The following is a 17,747-nucleotide window of genomic DNA, read 5'->3' on the forward strand; positions in this document are numbered from 1 at the left end:
TATTTCGTATAATTACAGAATATTTCAGAACATATTTAAGGACGTTTTGCCAGTGCACGATTGTTTTCTTGGACAGCTCTATAAAGCATAAAATGGACTGTGCATCTTCTTTCATTTTCCATTGAGATGGATGTGAAAGCTTCCTCAGATCTCACAGACCTCCTTACATCAGGAGATTTCAGATCTGTCACTAATGAGGAGTCGCTCTGTTGAGTAGAAATCAGATAGATCACTAAGTGCATCTTTATACACACATACTTGACTCATTCACCTACATTTACTGCACCGAACTCTCAAAGTGATCCAAAACAATCATTTCTGAAAGCATGTTAGATAACACTAAAACACGCCACGGTACATTAAAGTCTGTTTTTCCCTCGAGGGCAACACTCACATAACATAAATGCACGGTGACTGTGGTTACGACTCATATCTGGGAGGAGGATCAATTGATTAAGCAATAAATCAGTCATCCTGTGCCCTAGGTTCCCCTCGCACCGAGCCAGCCCAGCCCTGCAGCCGAAGAAGCACAGCAGGTGGGTGCCGCGAGAGAACAGGAAGGGCTGGGCCACAGGTGAGAGAGAGAGAGAGAGAGAGAGAGAGAGAGAGAGAGGAGAGAGAGAGAGAGAGAGAGAGAGAGAGACAGGAATGCAGAAACTCCCTAGGCAGCGGAGCAATCCTCTGGAGAGAGAAAAAAGGAATTTTTATGTGCTGCAGGTGATCAGGACTCGACAGAGAGAGAGAGAGAGAGAGAGAGAGAGAGAGAGAGAGAGAGAGAGAGAGAGAGAGAGAGAGAGAGAGAGAGAGGGAGAGAGGGAGATAAAGAGGGAGTGGGGTGCAGTGCTGGATGAGAAACACAGAGAAGGACAGAGACGACGAGCAGAGGCACACCGAACGAGAAAGGAGGGAGCGATGAAGACCCAGTAAACAGGCTTCTGCTGATGAAGTGATGACAGACGAGTGATGAACTGAGAGATTGGCAGAGGAGACTGCAGCTCTGCAGCACAGATGGAGGAAAGATCCGGACAGACGCGATGGCACGAGATGAGACGGGGCTTTAGACTTAAACTAATAAAACTACTTTAGAGTCACACGGATACATAAACAGTCTCTCACACACACACACACACACGCTCGCACTGATTCAGAGAAGTGACACGTGATGACACACACACACACACACACACTGGTGCACAATGTGGCCTTCGTTGCCTATGTGTCGTCATTCATTTACGGGCCGAAGCCGACTGGACTCTGCATTACACATTTCACTGAGTCTTCGGCCATGTGTGTGTGAGTGTGTGTGTGTGTGAGTGTGTGTGAGTGTGTGTGTGTGTGAGTGTGTGTGAGTGTGTGTGTGTGAGTGTGTGTGTGTGTTTAAGTTCCCCCTCATCAAACTCATCTTTTCCCGTAATTTGTGATAATTGCACATAAAAGAACGTGTCACACCCCTCTGTGTGAGTGTGTGTGTGAGATTGAATGTGTGTGTGTGAGACTGAATGATTGTGTGTGTGTGTGTGTGTGTGTGTGTATGAGTGTGTGTGTTTGTGTGTGAGAGATTGAATGTGTGTGAGACTGGAATGAGTGTGTGTGTTTCTGTGTGTGTGTGTGTCTTTTTCTCTGTGTGTGTGTGCGCGCGTGTCTGTTTCTGTGTTTGTGTGCGTGTTTCTCTGTGTGTGTGTGTGTGTGTGTGTGTCTATTTCTGTATGTATGTGTGTGTTTGTCTGTTTCTCTATGTGTGTGTGTCTGTGTGAGTGTGTGTGTGTGTCTGTGTGTGTGTGTGTGTGTGTGTGTGTCTGTTTCTGTATGTATGTGTGTGTGTGTGATTGTGTGTGTGTGTGTGTGTGTGTGTGGGTGTGGTGCTGTGATAACTCCAGCGCAGGTGTGTTGCTCAAAGGGAAACACAGATTCTCATTGATTCTTTAATTTTACCCCAAACGTAGCCTGAGGAGAAGAAACAACAAGCACCTGAACATTCGTTCATTTGAACGCTGATTGTGTTTATACCGCAATGTTTATGCCGTCAGTATGAAATGACATTTTGATTTTATCTGGTGTAGGAATGTCTCTGTGTCTGTGTGTGTGTGTGTGTGTGTGTGTGTGTGTTTGTACCTGTTTAACCGTATTCTTGTGACAATTGTATCCAAAAGTGAGCTAATACAGACAAAACCTCCTCTCATAGACATGCATTTATAAAAACTGTATAAAATAAAGAAAATGATTTTTGTTAGGATTAATGTGTGGATTATCTATTATAGTATTTCTAGAAGTTTATGCAATGTCATGTTTCCATTTAAATAAACGTGTGTGTGTGAGTGTGTGTGTGTCAGTAGGTGAGCTAGAGAAGAGGACAGGCGTGAGAGAGTGAGAGAGAGAGAGAGAGAGAGAGAGAGAGAGAGAGAGAGAGAGAGAGAGAGGAAGAGAGGATGTGGGATTACATGAAAGAACGGATTGGTCATAAATTTGGCTCAGACAGACGAATAAAACTCTCGCTATCCTCCCAGTCCTCAAGGGGTGAGAGCACACACACACACACACACACACACACACACACACACACACACACACACACACACACACACACACACACACACACACACACACACCCATAGAGTAGCCATTAAAGTCCTTTGTACTCTCTGCAAAAACAAAAAAAGAAGTGACATCATACAGCCGTACCCCAAAGAAATAAATATTTTAAATAAATACAACAGACATATACACACATACAAAGATCACTGCACAGACTGTACACAAACACTTTTAAACACCCTCTCATCTGCATTATAACTCACACACATTCATGTGTAGAGTCCCTTGGCATGGTGTGGTGCTACCATGGTAAAAAACATGTTAATACTACAGTATTTAGACATATATAACAGGATATATACATTGCCATTTATAGCCCAAAAACATATGACATAGTACTTTTAGAAATATGGTACAACATTGTGACCTCATTCACATACTGTACCATGGTATTTACATAGCACTCAGTGTTTCTATAAAATATCATGGTACTACTATTGTACGTTTCCAGAAAACATGAAATACACTTTCATATGTGTCTTTTTCTGTTCGCACACACGCCATCTGAACATCAGATTTGTGCATGCCTTTCCAAATGTGTAGGTGTGTATTTGTGTGTGTCTGGAAAAAGACGAGTCAGTGTCAGTGAGGCATTTCTGACTCAGTTTGTGAGGCAGCAAAAAACTCTCCATTGTTTCTTTGATTATGCCACATTGCCTCCTCTTTTGCCACGTTGACCCTTTCACTACTGCGCGACGCCGAGCGTGATTCACTTTCCTTCTGCTGAATCACGTCTGGCTCTCTCAAAGAGCGCTCTCTTCCCTTTGTCCGTGACGTACTGGCGGCTCTCTTCTGTTTGGTGATTTAGTGCAAAGCGTGACCATCTGAGATCCACAGAGCGTGAATCAGTCAGTTTCACACACACTTCTGCTCAGCGCCGAAACCTTGGAGCTGATCTCCCCACGCAGATTCTTTCGCAGTAACTTACTGTGTACTAGAGTTAAACGCTGCTGCTTATAATAGCGATTCAGATAATATCAAGAAGATCACTGTGTTTGTCTTATTGAATGTGGTATTCTGTCAGTATAACATGCTCTCTATGGGCTTATTTTATATTACTATTATTACTGTCTGTTTAAGGGCAGTGTTGCCAGATATTGCTACAGAAGCAAACAAAAACAAACCTCCCCAAAGATAGAATAAACCAAAATAAGTTCAAGGTGAAGATATCGCTAACCCTACCCTGCATATTCCAGCTTTTTAAGTTCCTAAAATGTCACACTAAGTGACAAGCCAAAAGATGCTTAAAATAACTGGATCTGGCAGTCATTTTTAGAAAATAGACAATCTAGTCAAACCGTCTGTAGGAGGAGTTTTAAAGTGCTAATTACTCTCATTCTGAGAACTTCTGATTCTGTTTTTAAATATGAAAAGTACTTATAATACCTCGGAGACCTCACAGCTGCAAATTTATATCGCAATGAACGTTTTTTCACTGCCTTGTTAGAAGACAGCCCGCTAGGTTTCGTAACGGAGGCTTTGTTCTCAAGCGCGCAGCCGCTTCTTCAGTCTGGTGAAGTCTTTCGCCGATCTCCACAGCCAGCTCTGCAGCTCTCGCAGGACCCAGAATCCCTCCACCTTCCGCGAGAAGTCATTCGGAGCGGGATGGGACGACAACACGGGGGCCGCCAGCAAAGAGTGCACCTCGGCGACCGGCCCTCCGTACTGATACAGGAGCGAGAGAGGAGACGAGGGAATGGAGCGAACGGGTCGACGGTGTTGGAGAGACGACGATGAGAAGAGTACGGCATGCTTTCTGTATCCATCTCCGAGTTTTAAAGCGGTGTAGTTCATGTTCAGTTGTATCGTCTTCTCTTCGTCTACACTCAATAGTCGCCGCCGTTTTCCCCATCTCTCCATCCCTTCATCTTTCTCTCCCTCCTCTTCTTTTCTCCTTGCTCTCCTGCCCCTGTCTCTGTCCCGCTTGAGATCCGCCCGAGTCGTTCCCTCTCTCTCGCCCGAGGCGGGCTGAATGCCTCGAGGCTCGTAGCTCCGCAGAGGAGCGGGGCTGTTCTCGCTCTCTCCCTGAAACTGTGAGGACAGGAGTGGGGCGTATCCTTGAGCGGGTGTGGAGGGCGGGATGTTGGTGTAGCCCAGGGCGTTCATCAGGCCGGATATGGAGCCGAGCAGCCCGCTGAGGCCGGAGCAGAAGTGCAGGAGGGAGCTCTGGAGGTACGGACACAGGGTGGAGCGCGCCAGCTCCCTCACAGCACACAGGAGCACGCTGTACGCCCGCTGGTTCTGCGCCAGACGGGCGCCGTTCTCCAGTCCTCGCCACAAGTCCACCCTCGTGGCTGCGCTGGGCACGGACAGAGAGGAGCTGTTGGGACGTGGAGGAGAGAAGCCGGGATCGCTGAACGGAGGGCCGAGATAGGACAGCTGGGGACCAGAGATGAGGAGAGAACAAATTAGACAACAATCAATTCTGTCGCATTTTGGATGTCCTTTTAGAGTTGTTTATAAAGCCGAGAGTTCCGCTCCTTGATTCTGATTGGCTGAGCCGTGATCAAAGCTGTTCTAAATAACGCTACAAAGTAACATACACCTTTGTTTACGTTTGTGTGTTGCTCGGCAACGACTTTGTTGCAACCACAACTGATTCTGAGAAGCTACACTGTTTACACTGTTTTTATTAACATCATTACACTTTATTTACTCTGTTTTAGTTTGTGGAATCTTAATACGTGTATGGAATAAACGGTTTATAAAAGCAATAAGCCCAGTGAAGCCGTGGTTTACAGTGAATTTATAACAGCTAAGAGGGATTTAGGCAATCCCCTTTGCGTTGTATCTAACAATGCCCCTTAGCTGTTATAAATTCACTGTAAACCACGGCTTCTCAGGGCTTATTGCTTTAATAAAACTGGAGTTTTGTCATCTTTATTTTAGTCCCATTCGTGGAGCACTCCCAGCTCTGCATGTTTTGCATGTCTCTTAATCAAACACATCTGATTCAGGTCATCGGCTCATTAGCAGAGACTCCAAGACCTGAAACAGGTCGGATAAAGCAGACATGCAAACTGTGTAGTGTTTAGGGGTTGAAAACCTCTGTTCTAGTGCACTCTTAAAGGGACAGTTCACACAGAAATTACAATTCTGTCCTCATTTACTCGTCCTCCGCTTGTTCCAAACCAAAGTTTCGTTCTTCTGCTGAACACCAAAAAAAAAAAAAAAGAGGTTTTGAACACTGTTGATGCTTTAATGGAATCTTTTTAGTACACAAAAGCTTCTTTATAGTGGAAAAACGTTCTTCAGATTAATGAAATGTTCTTTCAAGAACTGTTCACTGAAAGGTTTTTTGGAAAATCAAAAATGTTTTTATTGCATCTCTACCAACCCCCTTTTGGAAGCTTTATATTTAAGACTCTACTCCTAAAAGTGGACTGAATAAATAGTCTATAAATCATTTTACTTAAAAAAATAAAATAAAAAAAAACACTATGGAAATTTGCTTCCATCACGAAATAAAAATAAAGGATTTTCACAATTCTGACTTTTGTTCTCGCAATTGCTAGTTTACATGACGTTTCTTCTAAGAATCACATGATATAACCTCATAATTCTGACTTTTCTCAAAATAACATAATATAAACTTGCAATTGTCAGAAAAACAAAGTCAGAATTGTGTGATCATTTTTATTTTTATTTTTCCTATCAGAATTAGACTTCAGAACTCATTTGCAAGTTCATATCTCACAATTCTGTGAAAATAAATCAGATATAAACTTGGAATTGTGTCATAATTTGTCCGTTTTAAAATCTGCAATAACTCGCAATAATTTTATATAGTGCAATTCTGAGAAAAAAAGTCAGATTTGTGAGATAAAAAGTCAGAATTACCCTTTTTAATTATTTTTATTCACTGGTGGAAACAAGCTTCCAGATTAAGAGATGGTTGTTTGTTCCTTCTGTTGGTCTGTTTGAGATCATTCCACCCAAAAATGAACTTTCTGTCATCGTTTCCTCACCCTCATCCTGAGCCAAACCTGTATGACTTAGTCTTTTGTGGGACACGAAGAAGATAAAAATTTACACTTTAACACTTTAGAGACCAATTCTCACTATTAACTAGATGCTTATTAGCGTGCACGTTACCAGCTTATTTATCAGTTCTTATAAAGCACATATAAATGTTTTATCTGCGCCGATCCCTTAATCAACACCATATCTAAACTTATCAATTACATTACTATTAATAAGCAGCAAATTAGAAGTTTACTGGAGGCAAAATAAGTAGTTAATAGTGAAAACTGGTCCCCAAAATAAAAATGTGACCACAGTGGTGCATTTAGAAAGAGAAATGTCATGAAATGCCAACTTTAAGTTAATTAATACACTATCAATAAATACACTTTATACACCATCACCAGGCAAAAGGAGATACTAGAAATGAATGATTAAAACTAGATGCATTCAGGAGATTAAAAAGCTAAACAAAAACGACCCATTTATCATCACACAGAGAGAGAGAGTGACTCACGTAAGTGTCTCTGATCTCCTTCAGCTGGTGGTCCAGGTATTTGGTCAGCTCGTATGTCCTCTCGATGGAGCTCCTCTCGTGGGTCATGATGAGTGTTCGGTCCAGCACCTGAGCGAAGCCGACCGCAGCCGAAAACAACAACAGCAGCACCGCCACCAGATCCCCTGAAAACAAGAGTTTAACTGAAGTGAGAACACACAACTGACAAACCAAGGTCTTGTGTGGAGCATCTTCGCCAGTTCATTTCAGGAAATGCTTTAATAATTGTATCATTTCTTTAAAAACTCAACTGAGGACTGTGATATTGTTTGAGGAATATAACAGCGGTCAGAGAAAATCTGTCTGTAATCAGCTCGGGATAAATGTTTGGTTTATAAGCGTTCACACAAAATGAACCGGTGGTTTTGAGGTATTCGAACTACAATAGCTAGTTTTATGTTATATTTTGATTATAGAGGTTACAATTTCATGCGGCTTTGTCTGGCACTGCTTCTGCTACCGTCTCTGGTAAAGTTTGTTTATAGAGATATGCACAAGATTATTTATGTTCATATTGAAATGGGTCATAAAAGATAGAAATATATTTTATAAATACTAATAAGTTTTCATGTATGTCTACTGCTTTAATTATGCTTTTAATGCATGCTATTGTTTGCAATTTATTCTTGCATGCATTTACAAAATTGTATTGTTTTAATGTAAATATCATAACTCAGTATTCTTTCTTTTTCTTTTCAGTAATCGTTTTCACTAAGATGTATATCACAAGTAAGAAAAGATCTGTCGCTACTTTTGTTTCATCGTGACTTTATGAGTATTAATGCAATCATTTTATGATAGCAAATACAATCCAGTGGCCCCGGATGTATTTAAATACATTGTCCAAAAGTCTGAAATGTTTGCAATTGAATTGTTTTCCTCAGAGCTGTTTTTGCAAAGACTATATTTCAGTAAATCATCACAGGATTCAAACCCGAAACTGTTTTTAACACTGCATCTATTCTTTTTTGTTCGTTTCTTGAGCTCAGGGGTGTGAGTGTGTGTGTGGTCCTCTGCTCTGGGACATGTTTTTGTTTTGTAGTGTGTGTGTGTGTGTGTGTGTGTGTGTAGGTTTCTGTTTTGGATTATGAGTTTATGCATGCCTGTACACAGACCAGTGCATCTGCTACATTAGGTATTGAGCGTGAGTGTGTGAAAGTGCCCATCCAGAGACCCTTTCAGATCCGAAACCACACTGAGAAAATAGCAGCAAATGAACACGAGCTGCCGAACTTCAGAAAGGGTCCCGCAGCGCTCCAATTATGAGTGTGTGCGAGCCTCAGGGAGCCATCCTCTCTCTTCCCTCTCTCTTTTGTGTCAAGGATTCGGAGAACATGGCAGAGATGTGTAATTACTTGTTTGAGACATTGTGTTTTCAACAGGTGTGAAATATGTGCGCCTCCTCCCCTTCCTCTTCTTGAATCCCCCCGTCATCATCCTTTTTTTCCCAATCTTTTCTTCTCTCAGGTTGTTTCTCGCTGTCACACATTGTTTTCTCCTCATATAAGTTTTCCGGGCTGTTTTTCATCTCACACACGTCTAAGTCTCCTCCCCTTCTTTAAAGTGGTTCATCTCTTTCTTGCCCCCTGGTCAAAATAACAACAGCTTATTAACCTCGATTAGCCCTGCCAGTTTTTCTTTTCAGCACCGTTCCTCTCTTTTCTCTTTCCAATTCACTCATTCTTCTTTAAGAGCGAGGAAATCTCTCGTCTGAAACGCTGTACCTGAGACACACACACACACACACACACCTTTATCTCAACCCGATCATGAAAGTGTCTCTGATAGATCAGGAGCAGGGTGTGGAAGAGTTCCTGATCCAACACAACCGGCTCATTGAAAACATCAGATATACCGAGATCTTCCATTAAAGTCTTACAAACTCTGACTGACAGCGTTTTCTTATTAGAACTCTCTTTTGTTCCAACGTCTAACTGGATAAGAGCGCCCCGAGGAACGCTTTATTGCTCCAAGGTTTCTCTTTCAGAGCTCTTTTCGTTTCATTAAAGCATTAAGATCATGGCAAATGCTTTTATATTTCCAAAGAGAAACCGTAATAGACAACTGGTGTTGTGTAATAAAAAAATAAAAGATCTTTATTGGTGTCAATGGTTTCAAAAAGAACCCTTAACATCTAAAAAAACAAAACACTCTTTTTAACTCTTTAAAATGATTCTTTTTTAGAACTGATAACTGAAAATGTATTAAAGGAACCCACAACGGCTCTTTTATGGCATTCACTGAACTGAAACTTTTAGTTTTAAGAGATTGAGTGCTTTAAAATAACTCTGATTCATGTCCTCTGATTTCATATTCTTTCATTTTAATCACAGAATCACACATGAGACTATACTATTAAAAACTGAGGTTCTTTATTGCCATCGATGGTTCCATGAAGAACCTTAACATCTATAAAACCTTGCAACTGGACAAAACTTTCTTTCTTTTTTTTCAAAATGTTTTTTTTTTTATTGTTCTTTTTAAGAACTCTTTATTGAACAGTTATTTTAAAGGAACCCAAAATTACTCTTTTATGGCATTCATTGCAAAAAAAAAAAAAAAAAAAAAAAAAAAAACTATTTATAATTTATTTTTAATAGTTTAAGAGCTTAGAGTTTTAAAATAATGTTGATTTATTTTTTATTTTATTATCTCTGAATTTTGTTCGCAGGCTTTGCATCTTTGTTTCGAGAGAGAGATGTCTTCTGAAACTCTTGGAGACAAATTAAAGATGAACTGAAGACATGTGAGACATATTGGCATTGATGGTTCCTTAAATAACCTTAACATCCAGAAATCCTTGCCATGATACAAAATGAAAAAAAAAGATCAGAATGTTCTTCACACTTAGAAAATAATGGTTCTTTTCTGAAAGATCCTTTAATAGCATCACTGTGAGAAACCCAGATTTTGAATCTTTATTTCTTTTTAGATCATGTTTAGGAAACAGCTGAGAAGCAGTGATACAGCTGAGATATTAATTATGAAAGCAGGCACCACAACCCAACAGCATTGATGAGATGATATCCATTTGAGACTTTTCTAAAGATGCAGAAGATTCACTGGATGATGCAGAAACCGTAACCACCAGCACGACGTGGCATTATATTCACCACACTTTTTCTTACCATCTATCAGTCTGAGCAAAGATAGCAGTTAAACTCTCCAACAATTAAACTCTGTTGATTTGGGAACTGCTGTTTTTCTCACGGCAGACTAGATCTTATCGAGAATCACATGAAGAATGTTCTCCTCTCTCGTTGCTTATTTGGATGTGAGCACAACAGCCCAAAAACAGAGCACTGGCATATTTACATAACCCCTGAAACAAATCCCCCGCGACTTTATTCAATAACTGCGGCTTTCATTAGGACGATCTGTGTGTGTGTGTGTGTGTGTGTGTGTGTGTGTCCCCTGCAGCTGGCAGCAATGATATAATGTCAAATCGATATATCAGTCAGTTTCTGTCTTTCTCTCCGCCTCACACACATGCACACATCTTTCCGTCTTCTGACTGATTTGTTGCGTCTGTGTTAACACTAAACAGACGAGCCTCCGAGGCTCCAGTCAACAATACCAAGAACTCAGCATTATGGTGCAATATCATAAAACATGTTCCCAAATATCACATCATATAAAGTTATATTGCCCATATGATGGGCTGGTCAGCACAAAGAGCCTAGTCTTTCATATTCATGAGCGAGTGTGTGTTTGTGGAGGGGTCAGGGTCATGTTGTGTGTCTGTGTACAGTTAAAGAATAGATTTATGTGCAGTCTGCACTCAATCAAATGTGCATTCCTTCACTGACTACACACACACACACACACAGGGCACTAGATGGATGTTAGAATATAAATGCATCCACTTGTATTTTGCAAACATGATTGACATCCAGCGATTGTTTCTAGATGCATGCATCAAACCGCGTTCCACTCGCTCACACACACACTCGCTCTCCGTGATCTCTGCGAGGCGACACACACTCCTCAGTCTCCCTGTGGATATTTAGTTTGAATCTTAAATAGATGGAAGTTGGCTTGAAACGTCGAGGGCTTTGCCAAAGGACCTTCAGAACGAAGCAGGATGAAGAATAAAACCTGCGTCGGGAGAAAAATCCCCGCTTTTCCCTGAACTTTCCTCTTAGAAAGAATGATCGGCATCGATGGTTCCTTTAGAGAACCTTTCACATCGACGGGATCCTTTCATTGCACAAAAGAATCCTAAAAAGTTTTAAAATGGGGCGATGCCATACATTTAACATTTTGGTTCCTTAAAGAACCCAGCGATGAACAGTCCCTAAAAGAACCATTTTTTTTCTTGGTGTGAAGAACATTTAAATCGTCTAAAGAAAGTTTTCACACAATAAACAGACTTTTGTGTAATAGGAAAATTGATAAAGGTTCTTCATGGAACCATCGTTTCAAGAGTTCTTTAGATTATTAAAATGCTTTTCACACTAATGAAGAACAAAATGAAAAGGTTCATCACCAATGTTTGATTTTTTTTACTCATGCTTTTTTTTTTCTGTTCAGTTCCGATGCACTATATCTGCACCTCTGTAATTAACTTTCTTTTTTCTCTCTTGCTTTTTCTAATTATCTCTTCCCTCCCTCCCCCTCTCCAGTTCCTCATCTCTCAGACTCAAGTTTCTCATCTAATGTTGTCTTAAATATAAATACACGTGAATGAAGAGCGACTGCACGTCCAATCTAGAAGATCAAAAAATGGAACTCGAACAAGCTTGAGAAAGAAAGAAAGGAAGCAAGAAAGAAAGAAAGAAAGAAAGAAAGAAAGAAAGAAGTGGGAGAGTGAAAGGGGCTTGGTGAAGCGAGGGGCCATGTTAATTTGGGAAAAATGTAAACAGCATGTGTAACTGTTCAAACCGTGACCGACTCATTTTATATCATTCCCCTGTGCTCCCTCGCTTCTTTCTCTTTTAGAGGGAATCTGGGCTGCGTTAACCCTCTTTCCTTTCCTCCATCACTCCATCTCTCTCTTTCTCCTTAAGCCCTGCACTTCCTAAAGCTCTTCATCCCTCCACCTCCCTCTCCCCCTCTCTCTCCCTCTCCCCCTCTCTTTCTCTCTCTCTCCCTCTCTCTCTCTCCCTCTCCCCCCCCCTCTCTCTCTCTCTCTCCCTCTATCCCTCTCTCTCTCCCTCTCTCTCTCTCCTCCTCGAACCGACTGTCTTGTCCGCATCTCTGCGTGGATTAAAATGCAAATGCACGGGGCTCTGTGACATGTTAATGGTTTGGGGCTTTTTTTCTGAAACCAACTGTGTGATTCTGAGTGTATTTGGCAGTTTGGGTTGTGTATGATTGGTGAAATAGTTGCATGTGGGACAAAATGAACTGTAGCGAGGAAAAGAGAATGTGTGTGTGTGTGTGTGTGTGCGTGGGTGTGTGTGTGTTTGTGGCAGACTGCTCTGCTTCTTTGTTCAGGCATAAATCGCATCATTTCGTCACACACTCTTCCTCCTTTTCACAGACATGCATGGCTCCCTGAAGACAGGTGCTGTGTGTGTGTGTGTGTGTGTGTGTGTGTAGACCCTGACTAACTTGAATCATGTACTTTCTGATATCAGTGTCTGTTAACGAGACAGGGGTGAGTTAGCTCTATGAACCGCGTGCACTCACAGCAAGAATAGAAGCAGAACTTCTCTCAGTATTGAGCACGTGTGAGCAGATTCATGCAGATGTCCTCTCAAATATAGTGAAATACTGAAAATGAAAAGTCTTCTTTTTGAAAGGCTTATTAATTATGTTTCGCTCTATGAAATGTGTCAGAGTTGTGGTAAGTAAGTAACATCAACCCTGAACAAAAACTATTCTGAAATGTCCTTAATGATAGAGCTAGTGTTTATGCTTTCTTGCTAATATTTTTGAAAATGCTTTTGATTTTTTGTTTTTTGGACAATGCTTTGTTATAAATTTATATTTTAGCGTGAAAAATTTTAGTAACACAGTACATTTTTGTTTTAAATAATTTAGCCATTTTAAAAAACAAAAACTTTAATTGTTTTTTTCTATAATCCAACTAACTATTTTTCTTTGTCATGTAATCTGTCCATTGAAATTGGATAAACTCAATAGTTTTTCTAATTAAAAGTACTAAATCTAATCAGAATTACACGTGATCAGTCTCGCGCCAACGCATGAAGTTAGACTGATTTAACATTTATGCAAATAAAAATAATCAAAGGAACTTTTAGGACAACAAACAAATCGATTATTGGACATGAAAGGCAAAGTCATATTTGAGCTAAATAAGTTTCTTTAACTTATTTTAACGAAATACTCTGATGTTATAGGCCTCTCAAACTCAGAAGCAGATTTTCAGAGAATCAATCTTTGATAGATAGATAGATAGATAGATACATAGATATATTTTAAAAGAGTTTTATAGAATAGTTGTTAAAATATTCATCATTTTCACATTGCAAACTAATTTTAAATTTTTTGTATTTTATTGTATCAATTTACGCGCGCACAAACAATAATATTAACATAAAACGATGCTATTTTAAGCTCCGAGAAATGTATTAATTATATGCATATTTAATAATAATCTGTTGATATTTGTATTATTATTAATAATAATAAATTAATCAGAATAAACTGTGAAAAGTCAAAGTCCCACATCACTTACCGTTCCGTGTGATGCGACGCATTTTAATTGTCGCAAGTCCTCGATCCGCTCGGATCCGTTTATTGTTTCTGAGCTTCTGAAAGAGTTCTGGATGAAATAAAACGGAGCCCGTTATTTTCCTGCGCTCTTCAGGAAACTCTTGTCTGGAGAGCAACACACGAGAGTGATGTATAGACTGTATATAGAGAGAAACAGAGAGGGAAATATCTGTAGCTTGAATTAAAAAATAATAAAGCAAAGTAATGCATCAGATCAAGTGCGTGAGACTGAAGGGCCTCAGGTATCTGAAGCTCTGAGTGACTGAAGTGATTTTATACTCCTCCTTCAGTCCCTCTCTCCTCCTTCTCTCCTCTTCTTCAGTGATTCACTCTTGATTCATCTTCTCTGAAGTGCCACGAGACTCAGAAACCACAAAGCTGGGAGGAATTACACTTCTGACAGATAGCTATTTCATAATTCGTCCAATTATTTTCTCACCAACTTGCATGCATTATTGTTTTTATTTTGTGGCTCAGTTCTGGTTTGGCATTGAGTGATTGGTTGAGACGGGCCGTGTTTGGACTGGTGTGTGTTCTGCGTCACGCCTGCGGTGTTTACTGACAGTGAGATGATTGTGAGTTTAACACATGCGTGGGTTATTTCTGGGGCGTCACGAGAGGATAAGCACTGCGTGACATTAAGAGAACAGGAAGGATTATCACTGTGATTATTGCATAACTCTTCTGAGCCTGTGATGTGTGATTGATTGATCTGCGCTCAGCTGATCGTGATGCTGGCGCCCTCTGCTGTTCAACACCGGGATCTTCTATTTTTTTCTTTCTTTTTTTTTTGTAATAATGAATAAAATAGCTTAAGAAAATATGTGCTATTCACTGCACCTAAAATGTATAATTGCTGAAAAAATATATATCCTACGGTGTATTGAACATTAACGTAGCAATAGTTTTTGTGTGAAAATAAATCAATAGCCTACTTTAAATCAATAAAGTATTATATACAATAAATCAAATACTTTTCGTATGTCGAAGTTACCGTATTCTCCGGACTATAAATCACACTTTTTTAAATGTTTTCATAAGGTTCAGATTGAAAATGTTTCTTTTTTGAGACCCCAGGAGCCCAAATTCAGACCCAAAACAATAAAACCCACAGAAGAGGTGGGAGTTCAAAGGAGGAATCTTTATATTACCAAACTGCAGGGAGAGGAAGAGTAGATATAAGTCATGATCTGCAAGATTAAACACAATCTGATGTGATCCGACCACCTCAGAGAAAACCAGTGTTGAGCTGCTGCAAGAGCTTCTGAAGCACAGCAGCTGTGGTCAGAGAGTTCTCGTGTGTTCTGATTGGTGGATGATGATGATGATGATGATGATGATGATGAGGGAAAGACCAGAGCAATCAAATAGTGAGAGAGTGATCTGCTCACCTGATTATGTTCGTGGATGTTTCGACGTGGAAAGCAGTTCGGAATGGAAATATTGATATTTTATTTGTTAACAACATACTTTTCGTACCTTAATTTCAGTAAATGTTATGAAATTAGAGAACTACGCCAATAGCAGTGCTGGCAGTGTCATTTGATTTGGATGGGAACTTCGGATTGTGAATCATTTGAGTCAGTTCGAGAGGTCGGAGCGGGTTTGCGAATCATTATATATATATATATATATATATATAGACACACACACACACACACACACACATTACAGCAGAACTGTTTCCAACACTCATAATAAATCATCATATTAAAATGATTTCTAAAGGATCATGTGATAGACTGGATGTCACATGTGACACTGAAGAATGGAGTAATGATGCTGAAAATTCAGCTTTGCATCACAGAAATAAATGATAATTTAAAGTATAATAAATTTAAAACAAATTATTTTAAATTGTAATAATATATCACAATATTACATTTTTTTCTGTATTTTTGATCAAATAAATGCAGGCTTGATGAGCAGAAGAAACTTCTTTCAAAAACATTAAAAATAGTAATGTTTCCAAACTTTTGGCCTGTACTGTATCCCCCAAAACTGCACAACTGTAGAGTTAAACATTGAAAAAAAGTGATAATAAAAAATGCTTCTTAAAACTGACATGATTGTACAAAATCACAGTCTGGGGACTCAGAACTCAGAACAACTGCTAACATTAAGTTTAAGGTAAAAATAACTGCCATGGAATTATAGTATCTTACTCCTATGCAATAAATTGTTCTTTCACTACATCTCTTTACCTCTGTCTTTATCCTCTTCTCTTCTTTTTGGCACTGTATCTATCGCAGACTATGCTCATTTATAATGTGTCATGTAAATTCGGCCTTCCGTCACAATCAGGAAACTTTCATCGTGTCTAGAACTGGCGCGAGCTGCCAGGCCCGTTTCTACGAGCTGTGTGTTAACAAAAGCAGTGCTGTCTACATTGGATGCGGCGTCGGGCACGCTACACAACAAATTACCAACAACTGATCGTGCGCGCGCTCTGTTTCTGACGCACTTCAAGCAATCGATGGGCGGGGGAAGATTGAAGAGCTGGACTTTTTTTTTTTTTTTGCTTTATTTGGTAGTATTTCGAATTAATGGTTTAATTCGAAATACCTATTATATATATTAAAAAATATTAGAAATAGCCTATTATAAAAAAAAATATATATATGTAAAAAAAAAAAAAAAAAAAAAAAAAAATTATTAATTCACTCGTTCACTCATTCTGGCGCCCCTATGGATGAGTGGCGCCCATAGCATTTGCCTATACCGCCTATGCGCGGGCCGGCCCTGCGGGTTCGCCAATCATTTGAATCAGTTCGATAGTTCTTAGCGGGTTCGCGAATCATTTGAGTCAGTTTGGGGTTCGCTAATCATTTGAGTCAGTTTGGGAGTTGGTAGCGGGTTCGCGAATGATTTGAATCAGCTCAAGAGTTCGGAGCAGGTTCGCGAATCATTTGAGTGATTTTGGGAGTTCGGAGCGGGATCGCGTCATTTGAGTCATTTCGGGAGTTCGATCGGAGCGGGATTGCGAATCATTTGAGTCAGTTCGGGAGTTCGGGCGGGATAGTGGATCATTTGAATCAGTTTGGGAGTTCGGAGCATGAATCATTTGAGTCAGTTCGGGGTTTTGGAGCGGGTTCGCGAATCATTTGGGTCTGTTCGGGAGATGGGAGCGGGATCGCGAATCATATGCGTCAGTTTGGGGATCGCGAATCATTTGAGTCAGTTTGGGAATCGCGAATCATTTTAATCAGTTCGGGAGTACGGAGCGGGTTCGCGAATTATTTGAGTCAGTTTGGGGATCGCGAATCATTTGAGTCTGTTCGGGAGTTCGGAGCAGGATCGCGAATCATTTGAATCAGTTAATTATAATGTTAATTACTGTGTGCCTTTAGCTTCAGCAGCAGGGACGCTTTTTTTTTATTTTTTTTACCCCAAATACCATACTTTTACAGATTGTTATTTATTGTTGCTTTAATTAAACTGAAAATTCTAAAAAAATATATGAATTCATTTGAACACATTTGAACACATTTAAATTCGCAAACCTCTTCCACTTTTTATATTTACTTGAAGTACTTTAAATGAAATATTTTAATAAATAAGTATCACATGCGCATGTGATTTTAGTAAGCATTTAATTCTAATTGATGTTATTTAAAAATAATTTATTAAAATGTAATAATTAATGACATATTTGAATTTGAATTGGTTGTATTTAATTCATTATTAGCTTTTCATTGCAGTTCCTTTATGAACCCCAGTTTGGGAAACCTTGATTTAATGTTTAATTCACTTTAAGCTAATAACAGAGAATGGAATATATTTTCTTCCTCTGTGTTTTTTATCAATATATTACAAGATCTTTTCTTTATCTTTTTCAAATCAGTGGGATAAACGACTGTGATCAAAAGTATCTGATTTTATTACCTAAAATGTTACTTTTCGTCATGTAATCTGGAATCAATAACATCCTATACATTTATATATAGTTTTA

At 39.6% G+C, this 17,747-nt stretch overlaps 1 protein-coding gene across 2 annotated transcripts; it reads right to left on the bottom strand.

Moving 5' to 3' along the window:
- Positions 1–1,822: 1,822 nt before the first annotated feature.
- On the bottom strand, positions 1,823–14,054 carry LOC113058076 (uncharacterized). Of its 2 annotated transcripts, none has more exons than XM_026225759.1 (3): positions 8,467–8,560; positions 7,073–7,236; positions 1,823–4,971 (listed from the first exon to the last, which is right to left on the bottom strand). In XM_026225759.1, the coding sequence occupies exons 1-3, from the start codon at positions 8,546–8,548 to the stop codon at positions 4,078–4,080; spliced, it is 1,140 nt and encodes a 379-aa protein (XP_026081544.1). In that variant the 5' UTR covers positions 8,549–8,560; the 3' UTR covers positions 1,823–4,077. The 2 variants fall into 2 exon arrangements, with proteins under 2 accessions (XP_026081544.1, XP_026081545.1); XM_026225760.1 differs by lacking the exon at positions 8,467–8,560 and adding an exon at positions 13,758–14,054 and having other exon boundaries at positions 1,824–4,971.
- Between the last annotated feature and the right edge of the window lie 3,693 nt (positions 14,055–17,747).

The sequence above is a fragment of the Carassius auratus genome, chromosome 39, assembly GCF_003368295.1.
Source record: "Carassius auratus strain Wakin chromosome 39, ASM336829v1, whole genome shotgun sequence".
NCBI classification, from domain to species: Eukaryota; Metazoa; Chordata; class Actinopteri; order Cypriniformes; family Cyprinidae; genus Carassius; species Carassius auratus.